General features: G+C 40.0%; 1 protein-coding gene across 2 annotated transcripts in view; it reads left to right on the top strand.

The window, feature by feature from the left end:
* Positions 1-17,542, top strand: part of DYNC2I1 (dynein 2 intermediate chain 1) — a 33,154-nt gene extending 15,612 nt beyond the window's left edge. Inside the window, exons 11-25 of one of the 2 annotated variants that reach the window (XR_009758157.1) lie at positions 947-1,049; positions 2,215-2,344; positions 3,405-3,516; positions 3,650-3,735; positions 4,139-4,268; positions 5,930-6,102; positions 8,525-8,687; positions 9,998-10,111; positions 11,441-11,502; positions 12,367-12,418; positions 12,762-12,822; positions 13,464-13,563; positions 13,808-13,939; positions 15,302-15,421; positions 15,530-15,615. Coding sequence is in view for 1 of the 2 variants with exons in the window: in XM_061586964.1 (XP_061442948.1) it covers positions 947-1,049; positions 2,215-2,344; positions 3,405-3,516; positions 3,650-3,735; positions 4,139-4,268; positions 5,930-6,102; positions 8,525-8,687; positions 9,998-10,111; positions 11,441-11,502; positions 12,367-12,418; positions 12,762-12,822; positions 13,464-13,563; positions 13,808-13,939; positions 15,530-15,753; positions 17,064-17,235 (1,814 nt within the window). In the remaining variant the exon portion in view is untranslated. Of the gene's footprint in view, positions 1-946; positions 1,050-2,214; positions 2,345-3,404; positions 3,517-3,649; positions 3,736-4,138; positions 4,269-5,929; positions 6,103-8,524; positions 8,688-9,997; positions 10,112-11,440; positions 11,503-12,366; positions 12,419-12,761; positions 12,823-13,463; positions 13,564-13,807; positions 13,940-15,301; positions 15,422-15,529; positions 15,754-17,063 lie in introns of those variants that run through there. The other variant, XM_061586964.1, reaches the window with a different exon arrangement.
* Positions 17,543-17,935: the final 393 nt, after the last annotated feature.

The raw sequence follows: 17,935 nt of genomic DNA, 5'->3' as shown, positions 1-17,935 counted from the left end.
GACATGGAATACCATTGCTTAATCAGTAACAGCTGGTGAGGCAGCACAGGTTGGGTACCCATTGCTCTTCCAGCTTCCAAGCATGGCAGGTCACTGCCACAGGGTGAGAGGGGAGTGGGGAGCTGCAGGGAGCAGTCGCGCAGCTGCAGGACCATTGGATTGGCACTGCACAGAGTTCACTGGGTTTCACCACTCCCCCTCTTGGTTATCAGCAGTGATTTGCTTAACTGTGTGCTGTGAAGAATTGACTATCCTGAATCCGCCACCATTCAGCTTCATTGGATGATATTCTGAAAGGATAAAAACATCCTGTAACCATCAGAGCATTTACTGGCTCTGTCTTACACTTATTTAGCTGAGGAAATAGGGATACAACTTGGTTGCTCCTCTGGGAAGACTACTGGATTCCTTGGGTCAGCCAGAAGGTCAGTTTGCAGCCACAACTCTCTATGCATACTGTCTTTCAGAACATCAGTTTATATTTCCTTCTTCTAATAAGTCTTCAGTGTTGTGTCTTTAGTGTTGTGTTCTCTGCCTCTTATAGTTGTTTGAGATTACAGAGCTGGAGCACAAATGCAAGACTTTTGGAGGACAATGATTTGTCATTTACCTGTTTGAATGCTTCCCCACATGTGGAAAGCTAGCATATTGTGGATAAATCTAGGCTGAAATCTGTTCCCCAATGTGAAGTCTTTCCATGTGAAGGGAGCTTTTATATGAGGAAAGATTCAGATATGATGATTCTACACACCCTACCTGAAATGGTACAAACCAGAAAGGACTGTTTTGAGGTGCTGTTTTTGTCCTCAGGCTATGATCCTAAGATGAAGCAAAGCTTCACTGCAACTAATGGAAACTTGTTTTCATGTAATATGTTTAGCATTTGTATATTGGAGCCATCCACTTAGAGTTTAAAGATTTCATTCATATACTTATTATCTTACAGAATGTCAAGAGTCACCTGCTCGAAGTCCTGTGTCTGGAAAGTTCATTGATTTCCAAACAGCCAAACAGCGGCAAAGTATCAGAAAGATTGCCAGTCAGCAGAAGTAGGTGGTATTAAAATAAACCACTGCATGTAACTCTTGCAAGATGGTTTGCATATAAAAGTTCAATAGTCCTTTAATGTTACAAGTGCTGTACACCTAACAAAGTGCAATAAATATTTTTGTGTGGAATTAATGTGTACTAGGTCTACATTGATTGAATATATCACATCCAATAGGGATAGAAATAGATGTGTATTTGCATGAGCCTAGAATAAGACTTATCTGCAGAGATGCCAGATAAGTCATAAAGCCCCTTCTCGCTCTTATTACTGTCTCTCTTGACTGGGCTGGGACTCAGAGTGATGTAATAATTTTAGCCAATGCCAATTTGTATAATGCAGAAAACTGTTTTGTTTCGATTGCTTTTTGTTTGCTTTGCCTATCCCCAGCTGTGTTTCCCTTAGAGATGTTTAAACCGTTTCACTCATGACCTAGAGTCAGTAAAAAATTATATTGGTATTAGTTTTCTTGTTTGGTGATCTGGTGACCACATTCCAAGCTGCTCTGCTCAAAGTTTCTTTCCTGGAAAAAAGTGTATAGATAACATGCCTCAGTAAAACCAGATTGTTACATCTGTTTTTAATCTGTATGCGCTTTTTAAGAACTTGGTTGTAAATCGCTTTGAGACTTTTTTTGTTCGAAGCAATATATAAATTTAATAAATCTCCTTTTATTATTTAACATGTACCTAGAATCACTGTACACATCACCTTAAAAGTCTAATGACATTTAAACCCTAAGCTATTTTAAATGTACACCTAAAAATGTAAAAAATGAATCCCAGAAATGCAGGTTTGAGAACACATGTATTGTATAGATGTGTCAGACAGCTGTGATCTGCTTCAGGTCCCTGTTGATCATGTACTTGGTAGCAAACCTAGGTTGCTCCCTGCGTGATGTGTGAAATGGCCTTTAGCCTCTGTCAAATAACACAGAAATAAAACATTTCCTGCCCCAAAGGCATACAGTTGCCTTCACTTCAGTCTCATCAGAGTGCACCGGGATTGCAGACATAAAAACATTCCTTCTAATTATGTGCTTTGGTATTGAACTCCTTGCTTTTTTCCTTTAGGAGTGAGAATATTTCTAGACCATCTATATACTTTATGTATCTCTATAATTTGTACTTACCAGTCATTCTGCTTTCTTGTGACTTATTTTCAAGGAAACGTAGTTTTGAACTGCTCCGACTTATTGACCTGGACTTCTCAGTCAGTTTCTGTCTGCTGGATTTGCCTCCAGTGAATGAATATGACATGTATATCCGAAACTTTGGGAAAATAAATACTAAGCAGGTACAGAGCACAGCATATTTCTTCTGATTGTTCTCATTTCTTGAATGAACAGCCACGTTTGCTTGCTTTCCTCTTCCCTCCCCATCTTTTTTTCCTTTTCTGATGTGTTTATAAACCTAAAGGCAGGAACTATGTTATTTTTATTGATTTGTAAGCCATTCTTGGAGTTTTCTCAGCTAAAGAGTTTTGATTAAATAAATACAATATTTTCCCTTCCATGAGTTTAATTAGACAGTTGTAAATATCAACACTCCCTCAAAACATTCAATAATGTCTGGTAATAGAGTTGACAATGAGAAATATGTTGCAGATGCAATAGAAATGTTTGCCATTGCTAGTACATTTTAACTCAAGAGTTACAGCCATAAGGGTTTGCACACTAGGGCAAACTTGAAAAAGTTAAGGTACTTGGGTAATCTCGTTGAAATGAGATCCATGCTCTTGATGTTCATGAATTTAGTTGTATGTAACTGTTTCTGAACTGTTAAGCGTTTTATAGGAAGCCTTACATTATTATCCTTTCCCACTATTCTGTATTTTCTTACAAGCACTAACATGAAAAAGCATGTGTGCTCATGTGTGCGTGCACATCAACCCGACCCCCTTTTCGTATGCCTTGACTGACTTTGTCAGGTCAGGAATACTTGGATACTGTTGTCCATTATTGTGAGCTATAACATTCCTTGTTAGTCAGAAGCTTCCGATTAGCATCCCTAGAGAAAACACAGCAAAGTCAACAAAACAGACTTTCTAGTTCATTTATTTTAATCCTAGGGAACCAAGTGCATAGCTCAGGTATCCAGATTTCCATGGGATTCAACAAGATGAGAAGTCAAGATTAATGTGTCTTCTTGATTCCAAACAAACAAGTTTTTTGGTAATCATATTCAAATATTTTAACGTGAACATCCAAAGCAAAAAGAAATATATTTTCTTTACATTATGAACGTAGTACCTTTTTTGCATGTTCAAATTATTTTGGACTTCAGCAGATGTTATAGCCGCAGATGATCAGGACGAACAGGAAACTCTGGCCAGTAATTTCATCTTTCTACTTTAGGCCTATGTTCAGTGGAACGAAGATAATCTGGATAGGGATGTTCAGACTGACGAAATTGAGACTCAAGAAAAATGGACACAACATCCCGGAGAAACTTCCCTTGTGTCTGGAGGTGATTATCAAATGGCCCTTTTCTAGTAGTATTAGCAGCACAAGAAGTAAAAGTATCACAAAGTAGTTTGGAGCTTTCTGGAGAACCTATTATGGTCCTGTGGTCTCTACTTGACACCTTGTGCACCTTTCAGGTCCAAAAAGCAGCAGCGATATATCTGCCCTTGCACCAAAGGTTGATTCCCAGAGATTAGCAAGTTTTCTGCGATCTGCTTGTCAGGTATGTATTTTAATGTTATGCTTAAAATAATTAATAATAAATAGTAATAAACATAGTTTGGCCCTTAATATATTCTTTACATATAAAAAAACAGAATAATTATTTGAAATACTTCTCCTTTGTGTGTGTGTATTTTTTCCTGGCTTTCAGTATATGGGATGGTTTTCCCTAATGAGGCAGGGACAGGTTCCTGAGAAGGAATAAACTCCTCTATGACTGCTTCATAAGTTCAGTAAATTTTATACATGCTTTGAAACTGTCCCACAGAACTATCCCACTATCTTCTTAGTCATTGCAGTGAAGTAGACAGTGTGGGTGCTGTGCCAGCCTACTTATGTTGAATGTCCAGGTTATCAATGCCAAATGGAAATTTTCTGTTTCTAATAAAAATTACTTTTGTAAGGTAATTGAAGTTCTGCTTGAGGAAGATCAAGTAGCAACGCAACCCAGACGAAATCTAAGGTCACGACCATCCAGTCTGTCGATTAGCGATCGGTGCTTCCAGTTAAATACCAATCTTCCTTTCTTGAATGGTAAGAAACTTTTCTCCTTCATTCTTTAGTAGGGCAGTGGAAATTCGTAATGCTTTGCAGAAGTGGCTAGATCTTGTGCTGTTGACTGATATGTAGAGTCAAAGTCACGATGTAGAGCAACGTATATAAGAACTTCCTTGTTCATAAGTAGTAGATCTTAGAATAACAGATGACAGGAACAAACAACAGGAGAAGGGCATCTTCTCTTGTGCTCTGCTTATGAGTTTCCAGAGTTATATAGCTGCTGTTGTGTTGCAAACAGAATTTATTTAGTAAAATATTTATATACTACTATTGATAAAAAGCAGTTTACAACCATCATATACGCACAGAGTAAAGCCATGTAAAAATTTTAAATTGGCTATAATTGACTAACTATTGTAGAAAGATATCTTCTCAGCTGCCTATATGGGCCTGGCAGCACCTTTACTTTCTTCTGATTCATCTGCAGCTTAGTGGAATATACAGTTGGGTCCCACTCATATGGTAGGTTACGTTCCAGGCCCCCGCCGAAAAGCGAAGACTGCTGGAAAGTGAGGCCCTACCATATTCCAGCCGCTGTGCTCCAGCTGACGGCAATCAGCTGGAGCGTGTGATCAGCTGGAGTGTGGGGAGCTCCAGCTGCTGTGCTCCAGCTGACAGCGATCAGCTGGAGTGTGCAAACTCCCCGGACGTCAGCTGAAGCGCAGTGGCTAGAGCTCCCCACGCTCCAGCTGATCGCCCCGCTGGTGCCGCTGTATTAGTGGAACGCCGAAAAGTGGGGCCCTACTGTACAGAAGCATGTCTGTTAGTTTCTGTAGATATGCACGAAACAGGCCTCACATAGCAACATCTTTTGTTTTGTAAACTGAGGCCTAAACTAGATAGCATGTGGAGATCTGTGAATGGATCCTCTAATTGCTTAATTGAATGAATATCACATTGGCAAGGGAGGGGTTTCTGCCCACATCACTTTCCCTGATTTAAATTGCTGCTTCCCCAGCACACCAAGCATTTATTTCCTATGGGAGGTGGAAAAGATAGGTACGATAAATATTTGCGTGCATGTATGTTCTTTCTCTGTAGTTGGTATCCTGATTATACATAATAATTTAAAAATTATTTTTTAAAATTATTATTAAAAAATAACTTAAAAATTATTATGAAGGAATGAAACAAATAGATAAGCTGAATCTATGGAGGGTGGAACCTCATTTGCAAATGTTAGCTTGTCTAGATTCAGGGTCTTTCCAGTCACCTCTTTGTGCTCTCCTTCTGTCAATACTCAATCCACTCAGACTTCTGCCAGAGCTAAGTTTTATGCAAACTAAACTTTATCTTGATGGCTTGCTTGTTTTAGCACTGAACACAGAGCTATAGCTCAGCTTTCCTGTCAGTGCACTTTTCTTCTCTTTTCTTGGAGTCCTTTGAAGGCAACAGTGTAAGCACCTTAAAGTATTTGTGTGTATTTCCCATTGAGGCAGGTGGAAGCTTCAGGAGACGAGGGAGACTTTTAAAGGTCCAAGTGCCTGCCCCCAGTGCTTCTGCTCAAATAAAAATGTGGCCCTCCCTCTCAATGCTTGGTTTTAACTAAAAATAGAAACATTGGGAGCTCCAGTGGTCTGTTGCTTCTGTTGCTTGGCCTTAATAGGTTTTAAAATATAATTTTTGGTTTTTCTTAGGTCGAAAAGTATCCTGTTTGCACATCTCACAGGCTCAGAGGCAGGCTCTGCTTTCTGTTCATGGGTTACCTGAAACGTCAAGTGACTTGCCACTAGACAGCAAATACATCATTTGTGTGTGGAATGTCTGGCAACCTTCTAGTCCTCAGAAATTATTGCTTTGTGAATCTCAGGTATGCTTTAGCAATATGCCCTTGCCTAGTGCAGTAGCTCCCCAAACACTTCAGCAGGACACCCTTTTGGAGAGGGAGATCTAATCTAATCTGATGCCTGCAGCTTCCCAGAGTCACAGCAGTCACAACCGCCCCAAGACTTTTATTGTACCTTTTTCTTCCAGTACTACCACCTTCTCTGCTTCTCTCGGAGCAGTTGAGAGAAGACAAGGAAGAGACAGATCCATTAGACAAGGAAAATCTCTCCAAATTGCCAGTGGGAAAAGCAAAGGATTGTAGATGAGATGGAAGGAAGGCCACTGTAACTGGATTTTCCCTCAGATGCACACTAATAATGTTTGATCATCTGTAAGGGTTCAGATTCTCTAGTTTGGGACTGCTAGTCTAAAAATCACCTGCATTTTGAATTCACAGTATGTCGTCCATCTTGGTCCATGATGCCACAGTATATTACAAATTTGAGTGAGAGACTGACCTGATTTCCCTGGCAGGAAGCCAAACAAATGGTTGCATTTTTTTAGTTAAGTCCCAGTTCATCTGCAACTGAAGCTGTTTTTCTATTAGGTTCTGTTCAGGCCAATAATGGCTCAGTAACTAGCTTAGCACAATTGGCATACTGGTTTAGTTCTGATTCATACATTAGGTCAAAGGTTAGAAAGAAAGTCAGCAACAACTTAATCTATAATTCCTACCTATAAAGGCTGGATGAGCTGAGCAATGCAGCATGGGCGAGGCATTCTGCTATGCACAGCAACAGTGCTCTCTCCCTTTTCCTTCCTCCAGCAGGCTGTTCTGGAGGAAACCGCAGGAGGGGAAAGTGCTCTTGCACTTCCATAGGAATCTGATTGGCCAGTGTGAGAACATGATGCTGGACTAGATGGGCCATTGGCCTGACCCAGCAGGGTCTTCTTAGGTGCTTAGTTTCTGCTTTAAAGAGGAAGGAGGCATCCAATTCAGCACCACCTGTGACCAGTTGCCCTGTTTGGAATTTTTCTTAGAACATGCCCGTGCAGTTAGACAGTCATGGCTGAACCCAGAAGAGCTGTTGCTCAGGGAAAGAAGAAATCTTGAGGATTTGATACACAGAAATTCTTGTTTTCTATGGGAACAGATGTGCATTGGAACTTTTCATTACCCCCTGTTAGAGAGTGATCTAATTTAACTTGTTTATTGTACTTGTATTTAGTAAACAAAGCTAAAAACTTTGAAACTGCCGAATTATTTGTAAGTGGTATCCATTCATTGTTACTGAACCTATGAAAGAGTAAGTTTTCTGTGGACAAATAAAGTACTGGAAAATTTTCCTCCCCACATCATTGTATATGTTCTAGTTCAGGTACAACAGAAGCTTTCAGGTATTAGTTCATACTATGTTTTTGTTCAGGAATTCCTTTAGATTCAGTTTGACTCCCTGCCCTCACCCATACTGTATTTCAAGTGCAAGAATGATTGCTTTGGATCGTATTTTATCCAGGGTTTTAAAAGTGTAAGATTAAGGGTACAAGACTACATCTTTTTTACCCCGACAGCTATTGCAGGACATTGAAATTGACTGTGTATCATTGGTATGAAACTAATGGTACCACCAGTATGGTGTAGTGGTTAGAGTGCGGGACCTGGGAGACCAGGGTATAAATCCCCTGTCAGCCTAACCTACCTCACAGGGTTGTTGTGATGATATTAAAGGAAGGGGAGAACCATGTACACCACCTTGAGCTCCTTGGAAGAAAGGTAGGATATAAATAATAAGTATCCTCTAGATAGAAAATAAGAGACTTTCTATTTTAGATTGCTGGTATAAGAAGGTCTGGCAAATGCCCTGCTGGAGAAAATATCACACAAGCTAAGGGTATCAAGGAGACAAACTACACAAGATCAATTTCTAGCAGTATGGGAGGACTTTATTCATATACAAATGATGATACACACGGGTACCCAGTACCCTTGGTCTATGTAGAAATATGGCGCAGATGAATAGAACTTTGTGGTAACTGGGTAAATGGAAAAGGGAAACGAGAAATGAGGTCAGATAATCAATTGTAAAGTCTGATTCCCTGAATACACAGAATAATTTGAGAAGGTTATTTAGCACACCTGTAGTGTTCTAAATTAATAAGACAAAAAATATTTTGGTTATGTACATGGAATTATGTTTTTACCCACTCCTGATTATAATTTATAGTTTGCTGATTAATTTAACTTAGTTCTTTTCCTTTCCTTTTTAATTTTTTTCTTTTCCTTTTTTACAAATTTAATTTGTTACTAATTGTAGTGTTGAAATAACAAAAGAAAAGAATATGATTTTAAAAAGAAAAAAATCTATACTTTTTCTTCCCTTCGATTAAGTTGTTCGATTAAGAACACATTCAAAATAAATATTTCCCTCATCTCTGATTTGGGGATACTTTGTCTTGCCACAAAGGTGACATGCTGCTGCTTTAGTCCAAGTAAGGCTACTTTAGTGTTTGCTGGAACAATTGATGGCTCAGTGCTGGTATGGGATCTCAGAGAAGACTCAAGGATGCACCACTGCATGAAGGTCAATGAAACAGATTGGACATTTCGATCTCCAACATTTTCTACTGGTTAGTCAGCATGCCTTGAATGATATCACATCTGTTACCACCTGACTGTACAGCACCGTAATAAGTTTAAATATTAAGTTGTTTCACTTCCATTTTGGTTTTTTCATTATTCCATGTAAAAGGTGTGTAATGAGCACTAATAAGTAAAGAAGTATCAAAATTCTTTCAGCAGGATGTACCAAGTCTGGCATGTTTCAAGCTGGGACGTTCTCCCTCAGAGGATATTATCAATAGTTCTAAATGTCATTCCTAGTTAGAAAGAGATAAGTTTGCTTCCTTACCACTCAGGCTTCATTTATGGTGACTCTTGCGATTAATATAGTTCAGTTCTCTATTAGAAAAATTCCCCCTCTAGGATGCACACCTTAACGTGGTGAGGGGGTTTGAGAGTGTTGAAGAAGCTGAGAGCAATGCCGTCAGGAGTCTAGACCAAGAGGCTAGACTCCTAGTAGGAGCACACAAGGTGGAATGGTCAAAGCTGACACACCAGACTCAGATGCATCCAAACTCAGAGGAAGGCAGTGGTAAACCACGTCTGAATACCTCTTACCACAAAAACCCTACAGGGTCGCCATAAGTCGTAATCAACTTGAAGGCACATAACTGTTGGCTTGTGTGCGTTGTTGTGTGAAACAGCATACATTACGTTGGAGTTAAGTTGAGCAAGAAAACGTCTTCAGAGCATGTTAAGAGTCTTTATTGAAAGACATTAAGGCCAGAGGCTTAAGAGTAAATACATGTAGAGATTCTTCAGTCACCCCCCTTCTGGTACATCTCTCTCCATAGATACAACACAAAAGACAGCCTCTCAGCTCAGAGGCATAATTCAGAAGAGCAACACATAGACTCTGTTAGAACTTTCCCAGTCGCTATCAGATGGCTACCATAGCAACGACCCTGGCAGTCCGTTCCCAGACAGAGCATAGACATAATTCCCCCTTAACCACAGTTACGTCTTCACACTTGCAGGCTTCATGGAAAACTACTAGAGACAGTAATGCCTACTGGTCACCAGCCCAACAATAACAACATTAGAGAAGTTAAAGTCTGCTCTCAGTATCCTCTGATGAAGAGCACCCCAACTTGAAATACAGTGGGAATGGTGCTTTCTGTGTAATAGGACTCTGATTCCAACTTAGTGAACGTGTTCTGTCATTATATCCAGTAATGTAAACGGGTTAAAATGAACAGGGACCGTATTTTAAATTAAGTTTTTGTTTCCACATCATATAGCGGTCGCTACAGTCCAGAATAACAACTGGGGCTGGGTAGGTTGATCTAGTTATGGTTTGCTTATTTCTTAATTATAGATGGAGTATTTGCCTCAGTAAGCCACACATATCCTGTACTGACAATTGAACCTGTCTCAACATCTGTCTTCAAGGAGCAGAACTGTGGACTCTCTTATCTGTCGTCCCAAGAAGGTACATAGACAGCTGTCCAGAAATCAGCAGATGCTATTAGAAAGCTGGGTTGTGCCCACAGTCATCAGTGTTCTGGAATTTCTTGCTCAAAGATATTTCCATGGTTTGCTTAGCCAAAATATGGCTTGTTTAAACATCCTAACTCAGTCTAGCAGACTAATTATGGTTTGTTTTCTGAAAACAAACCTTACTGTTAATCCAGTTCTGTGGGAGCAAGAAGCTCACAGCGGGGAGAGGGAGGGAAGCAGTATCTAGTCAAGAATTCACATCAAGCAGAGAGCATACAAGACTCAAGGGGGCCCTGCTAAGGTAGCTATCTGAGATGTTGTCTCTGTAGGGAGCTAAAGCTAACTGAAGCTTTACGAAGATTTCCCAGACTTGGAGTGTAATAGGCTCTGCCTCCTTGGAGGAGCTGGCTGGCTAAAGGGCCCCTCACCTTATTTTGTAGTCTTTGGCTTCTGGGGAGCCAGAGGTATTGCAGGGGACTCATCTTCTGAGTATGGCAGCATAGCTGTGCCCTCTGATGGGGAGGACTCCGAATGTGGTACTGCTAGTTCTCCCTCTAACCCATGTCAATGAAGTAGGGTGAACCTGGTCCTCATCAGAGTCCTCTGTCATGCATTGCAAGGCCCTCGGGTCATAGGTCATGACAGATGTGAAGTCGTAGTTGTTTGCTGGCTTATGAACTATGACTTATTTTAACTATGGTTGACTGAACTCAACAGCCTTGCTTAATTATGGTTTGTTTGATCACTCCATCTCAGATGCTTGACAAGCTACAGAGGCATGAGCAGCCGGAAAGCAAACCAAGTGTTAGAGACACAACACATGGCTTGTTTAGTCATCTTTGAGATGATTTGTGGTCTTTGAGATGATTTGCGGTTTGTTGAACAACCATGGTTCAAACAAACCATGGCTTAGCATTATGTGAGGACTCAGCCACTGATCATACTGTCTCTTTCTGAGATTAGTTAAATTATTTATTCCATTTTAATGCTGCTGCTGCTGCTGTTGAATTTCACTTGCTGAGTTTTTTGTTTTGTTTTATTACGTAATGAAATTTTATGATATTTTAAATTGTCTGTTACTCTGATCTGGCTTAGGAGGTCCTTGATAAGTTGAAAGACAGTATATTAATTTAACAAAGAAAGAAATGAACATTATTGTCTCAGCTTTTTGGAAAAAATCACTGCATGGCTTTGGGCAAGTCAGTATCTCTGTTTCACCTATTTTTGGGGGGATCAAATTTAATTGGACAAGATTGTGTAAGTATGCTTACCCATAATTCCTGCAAAAATATAACTACTAAGTTATCCTTTTTCCCTACAGAAATGTTAGGACTTTCATTTCAGATTGCCTCAATGGATGAAAATGGGGCTCTAAGCCTGTGGGTGAGTTGGGACTTTTCAGTAGTTATTTCTCATTTGTTGCCCAAGAATAAAGCATTTTTCTGCAATATGAGCCACCTTGGCTGACTGACAGCCAGTGTGGCATAGTGGTTAGAGTGTTGGACTACGACCTGGGAGACCAGGGTTCGAATCCCCACACAGCCATGAAGCTCACTGGGTGACCTTGGGCCAGTCGCTACCTCTCAGCCTCAGAGGAAGGCAATGGTAAACCCCCTCTGAACACCGCTTACCATGAAAACCCTATTCATAGGGTCGCCATAAGTCGGGATCAACTTGAAGGCAGTCCATTTCCATTTTGGCTGTCTCTGTCTCTGAGAGAGACTTTACATAAACCTTTAAAATACACATTTTATCACTTTGAAAATGCAAATTTCTGAACGCTCTTGTTGTACCTCTACAGCTCTGGAGCATTTGTGAATTATTTTTAAGATCTTTCCTTCACAACCCACAGCATTATAAAGGACAGCCAATTATCATTACTAGGCTTCTGATGATGTTGTATCTTATCATTTGTGAATTTTAATATGGCAGGGATGCATAATTTCACATTTTATGTGAAATAACACACAGCAATGTATTTGGGCATTTGGAAAACATACAACCAAATCAAGGGAAAGGAAAAACTGACTTTAGGATATGTTTTTTGGACAATACGTACAAAGTAAACTTAATTTGAATGGGCAGAAAGTCAAAGAATAAGCACCAAGACAATACAGATTTAGCTGTAATAAGCTACAGTGTAGGCAAGGTCTCACCGAGAAAACCTGGAAAGCTACAGTAGAAATATGTTACAGAATGTTTGCAGTGATATCTCCTTTTTTTGTCTTAATTTTTGCCATTTTCTAGGTAGTAGTCGAACTTCAAAAAGGGGATTTGGCAGGTTCACAAAGTGATTTAGGTAAGTAAAGCTTCTTAGTTAAGCAGCTGTTTATGGAAGGGAAGGAAGATAAAGTAGGGCACTGAGATAAAAGCATTGTTGGTAATCACAGCAGACTTGAGTTGTTCTGGGCAGCCAACAGTAGAGGATATAATAGTCATGTGAAGCATTCGAATAATTGTTCTGTATATCTAGAGTCACTCTAGGCATTGAGATGATATCTTCTGTCTATAACTTTACTTTGTGGGGAAAACCGGAATCTTGAAGATTTTTTTACTCTGCCTGCAATCTTCATATTATCTAACTAAATCAGTGGCAATAAGTGATTAATAATATTATTACAGTTAAGTTTTATTACTTACAGGCTTAATTCCAGGAGGGAAAATAAAGCTGGTCCATAGCTCTACTGTTCAGCTGAATTGCAGGTAAAAGCATATTGCTGTTGGTATGATCTTTGTTTTGTAGTGTTCTCAATTGCTGAGGATTGAATTCAACTAAGTTCTACTCAGAGTTGACCCACTGAAATTAATGAACCTGTTAGTCATGTCTGTTAACTTCAGTGGATCTACTCTGAGTAGGACTAGCACTTAATACTGCACTCATTACTGTACTCATGTGCCAGAGGTTTGTGTTATCCTACCAAAGTCTAAAAGCCATGTAGGTTCCCTCTGTACCTTTATACATCTGTAGCTGTGGATGTGGTTTCCATTTCTTACCAATTTTAAGAATAGGCCAAGCATTCCTCGTTAGTGAAAAATGCTTTGGGAGAAGGATTCTCTCTTGTAGCTCCCTCTAATCGTGGAATCAGCTGGTGAATGCTGACAGGCTTGCAGACAAAAGGGGGACACTGAGAAACAAGAGGGAGGTATTAGCATGCTCAGGGGAACCCCAAGATTTATAGAAGTACAACAATATTTTGGGGAAACTATGATGACACTCCTAAAAAAAAAAACAAATGGCCAAAGGAGTGTCTGGGGGTGGGAGGACAGAAATTTGGGAGGGGAATGGAATATCCTCGAAGAGGGTATGGAACATGACACATTTTTTTCCTTTGTCATTTCCCCAGCTTTTCTTCAAAAGATACCATGTTCCTGAGGGTACCTCAGACACTAAATATTAAATTTCTGCCTTCAAATCCCAATCATTTTGTTGTCGGAACAGACATGGTGAGTAATATTCTTAATTTAATTTCACTATTGCCTCCTTTTCTCTCATAATTGGTATACATTGTACATTTGCATTTGTTAGCTTTTTAAAGGTGACACCTCTAATTACATGCATTTTGAGGTTCTTATTACAAACTGCTGTATTATAAAGTCTAAATAAAACCAACAGCAATCTGTAAAGTATTTTTATGGGGGTTTCCATTTAATGTAGCAGAGGTAAGAGGGTTTTCTTTTCTTTTCACAGGCTGTAGTGAGCCATGGTACAAGGCATGAACTGAGAGTACCTCCCAAGTGGTTCAAACCAGAGCAGGGGGGACCAAGATCAACCAAAGTCAATGCACTTGACTTCTCCCCTTTTGGAAAGCCAATCTTTTTGGTATGGATTTCCTTCTACATTTCTTGTTCAGAACTATCAGGGCTGCTTAATAAAGCTGAAGGGGAAAATGTCTGAAAGTGGACGTATCCAATAGTGGAGTAGCTTTTGCATTCCTGTCCAGAGTTTTGTGAGTAGCATCAAAATTGGTTAACTCAGCTGTGGCAAAACTACTATTCTTTTCTGCTAAAGACCGGGTTTCAGTTTCTTTATATTTTATTGCTATTTAACAAAATGTATATGCCATTTACTAGAATAAAGACCTCTAAGCAGTTTTAAATTGGTTATAACAATTACATTGGCAGTGTTAAGTTGATCACTAAGCTTATTTCTTATCTAGGAGATAGTTAAGATGAGGCAATAATACTGTCTTGTAATTCTTCATATAGCTACAAAAAACTAAGCTAAGTAGAGACAAACGTCAAGTATAAGAACACAAACACAGACTTGCCTCAGAGATTATATATATCTGTAGACAGAAAAACAAAGAACATAAGAGAGAGAGGGCCTTGAACATGTAGTATAACTGTAATTACTGGAGTGAAATTCTATGATTGTCAGGATCTAAATAACCACTTAAGTATGTCCAAGGGGATGGATGTGCCCACTGAATTTTTTTACGTTGAACATTGCTTTTAAGACTCCCCTCTGTTTCAAAAGAGGTTTGCCCTGTAGTACGGGGCTGGTCTGGGACTGCTATGTGTGGAGCCCAAGTCCAGAGCTTTGTTGGGCATGCAGACCTGGTTGCACAGGCTTCTGGATTCAAATTATAACAACACTGGCCGGTTTGGGCTATCATTCTAGTATGGTTTATGAAGCTGGGAAAGTGCTTTGGGGGCCAAGTGCTCCTCCCTTGCCCTCCTTTCATCACACATTGGCTTCAATGCAAAGATCCTGGCTTGTATTAAACCAGAGTCCCGCCAGATAGGCGGCCTAGAAATAAAATTTATTATTATTATTATGTCCAAACCAGGGAACCCTGGCTTGTCAGTTCACAAACAAGTAAAATAAGCCAGGCTGGTTTATGAAGGCGGTCCATTGTGTCCATTACCTGTGTATGTAATTGCCTTGGTGGGGACAAGAAGTTGCAGCCTGCATCCACGAGCTTCTTGTCCTGATGTTGATCATGGAATTGCTGTATCACTTCTGCAAGATGGTTACAGGGAATTATGCTCTCCAGCCTTGCCAGCTGAGCTGAAACCAGTTAAGTCAGAAATTATTCACAAAAGGCTCCATCTCCCTTTTCTTACTAAGGCACAAGGGAGCCAGAGTGCTAATCACATAGCATGGTGCTGTGATATATTGCCACCATAGAAACCAATGCACAGAGCAATTTCTAATGCCGGTCTTACATTTTATTACCAGGGATACTTGTGGCAGTGCAAGCAATAAAGCAGTAGCAGACAGACAGAAAGGAGAACATTCCAGGTGTGGTTGGAGTTTGCCACTTATCTGCTATTTTGTGGGCAGTTTTACATGCTGCAGGTGAGTGGCAAACTGTGTGACCCCCTTTAGAACTAGTTTGATACTTTAATCCATAAGAGGATTCACTCGTGCTGATGAGCTGTAAGGTTTTTTATTTTATGTTTTCAGGTTGGCTGTTCAGATGGGAGTATAAGATTGCACCAAATGAGTTCGGAGCTTCCCCTTATGCAGTGGAACAACAGCACAGTAGGGCAGCCAATAATTTCCCTACAGTGGGCTCTGACAAGACCAGCCGTCTTTTTTGTTTTGGATGCAACGTCTGTTGTTTATATTTGGGACCTGCTGGAAAATGACTTGTCGCCTGTAGCCAAACAACCTATCTGGTCAGATAAGTAAGTCCAGAACATACTGTTTTGGCTGTAGTCATGCCAAATTGGCACAAGTGAATGTTGCTCGGCCATTAAGCTCTGATCCTCATAAAATTTCTGCTTCCTTAACCCACACTAATGTTATGACAATTACCTCGTTTGAGGTCAGGAGGAAATTTCCTTTTTCCTTCACTTTGGTGAATAACTTCCAAGTTGGTGTAGTTGATGAGGCCTCTAGGAGAAATGAAGCGACTTTGATGCAGTGAATCCAATACCACCCGCCCTGGGGCCAGAACGCCCCATTTCAGTGCCTAACACCACCTACTGCTGGCAAAAATAGCACCCTTAGTAGATCTGTGCCCACAAAGGTTTTAATGGGTGTAGCAGAGACCTTCTTGTCTGCCCTCCCCCACTGAAGCTCCTATCTGCCATGGAGGAGGCACCTCTACCCCACCCTCAGCTCCCCCAGCCAGCAGATCTGGGGGTTAGGATTGTTTTGATTTAGTTGAGAATCAGACTATTCTAATCTCTCCACTAGATTGAATGTTTTCCTTGATTCCTTTTTTTTTAGCCACTTGCCCTAGCAGGATAGCCTTTTCTCATATTTCCACTTGTGACTGTTTATTTGGCTTAAATTTAGGATGCACCCTGGTGCGGCATAGTTTGCTGTTAGAATGTTCATATAGGCAGCCTCGGAGATACTGGAAAGTAAAAGCGCAGGATCAGTTTCTTCTGTTGTTGCCCAAGAATGAACATGTCATGCCACAAGCCCCATTGATATGAATGAGAGATATGCCAGAACACACCTTTTTTCTTTTGTGCAATTTTCAGTCATTGGCTTTCCTCAGATTGGGCCTTTTTTAAATTACATTTTTGTGCTGACTTTCTGGCAATGGCGTTTTGCAGTTTAAAACAATAGTTTACACTTCAATAGGCACAATACAAAATGGACAAGGAGGAACAAGGAAAACAAGCAAATTTCAAGTTGGTGAGCCACTGCATGAGATAGATCATGGAAGGGGGGAACCAAATGGCAGTTGATCCCAATCGAGGTGCTTACTCTCCTTCTGATAAGGCAGCAGGGTTGACAGCTGGGGATGGAGATAGTTCTGGGAGAGGGAGAGTAGGTAATGGTAGTTGGTCACAACTGAGCAGCTAATGGGGGGATAGGGATCGTTGCTGTCTCCCTCAGATGGCTAAGTGGAATGGCTGGGTTGGGGAGCGGAGGAGCCCGATGGAGGTTGATCCAAGCCAGGCTGATGGAGGTGGGTTTGCTGCTTCACCATTCTCTCTCTTTCTCCCTCCCTTAGTTAAACATTCTTTTGCCTCCCTAGGGTTATAACTATGGCTGTACTGGGTGAGCCTGAAAAACCCAGTGGTCTCCTGGGGATTGCCCTGGCCAAAGAATCTGGAATAATAGACATAAAGTACGTGAAGAAGAAGTGGGCACTACCTCAACCAGAGGAGTCTGAGAAATTAAACTTACTTTTGCAGCAGGCCTTGTAAAATCCAAACATACACCTTTCTGTGAATACACACATACGATGACTATATGATTTTTCAATGTATTTGTTAATATTTACATTTTAGCTGGACATCACTTGGATAAAATGTATAATTTCATACTTCTGTAAATAGTATTTATTTTTTAAGTTTCAACACAGTATTTGAACCTGAGATAGAGAATATTTTTATCAAACAGTAAACAGAACAAATATTCATGAAATTTTATCTAAAAGGGAGATATAAATTTTATTTATATTTAATTAAAAATGTGTTTTCTTATTGTATGCTATGCATTGTAAATGTTTATAGATATTTTGGAATAAAACTATGAACGTGTAGTCCTATGAAATTTGGGTATCTGTTTAAATTTGATAACTGAAAGCCATTAGATAGTTATATTCTTTCATTCATGTGAAATTAAGACCTTTTCATTTGCTAGTAATTTGCAGACTTTTTATCAAATTCAAGATATTTTGGCTCTGGTTCAAATCTGACGTTAATGAAGGCTCTCCCTTTTGTACATGCACAATGCTCTTCTCCAATAGATGGAACATGGATGGTGTGGTGATCTTAAATGTTTGGGCAGGTTGATATAGGAAGAGGCATTCCTTCAGATATATAGGCTTCAAGCCACTTAATATTGCTGAGTTGGAGCCCATGCAATCAATATATGGAAAGTAAGTTTTATCATTCCCTGTTT

The sequence above is a fragment of the Rhineura floridana genome, chromosome 10 (assembly GCF_030035675.1).
Source record: "Rhineura floridana isolate rRhiFlo1 chromosome 10, rRhiFlo1.hap2, whole genome shotgun sequence".
Lineage (NCBI taxonomy): Eukaryota > Metazoa > Chordata > Lepidosauria > Squamata > Rhineuridae > Rhineura > Rhineura floridana.
The sequence above is the reverse complement of the archived record's forward strand: the minus strand, read 5'-3'. Positions and strand labels throughout refer to the sequence as shown.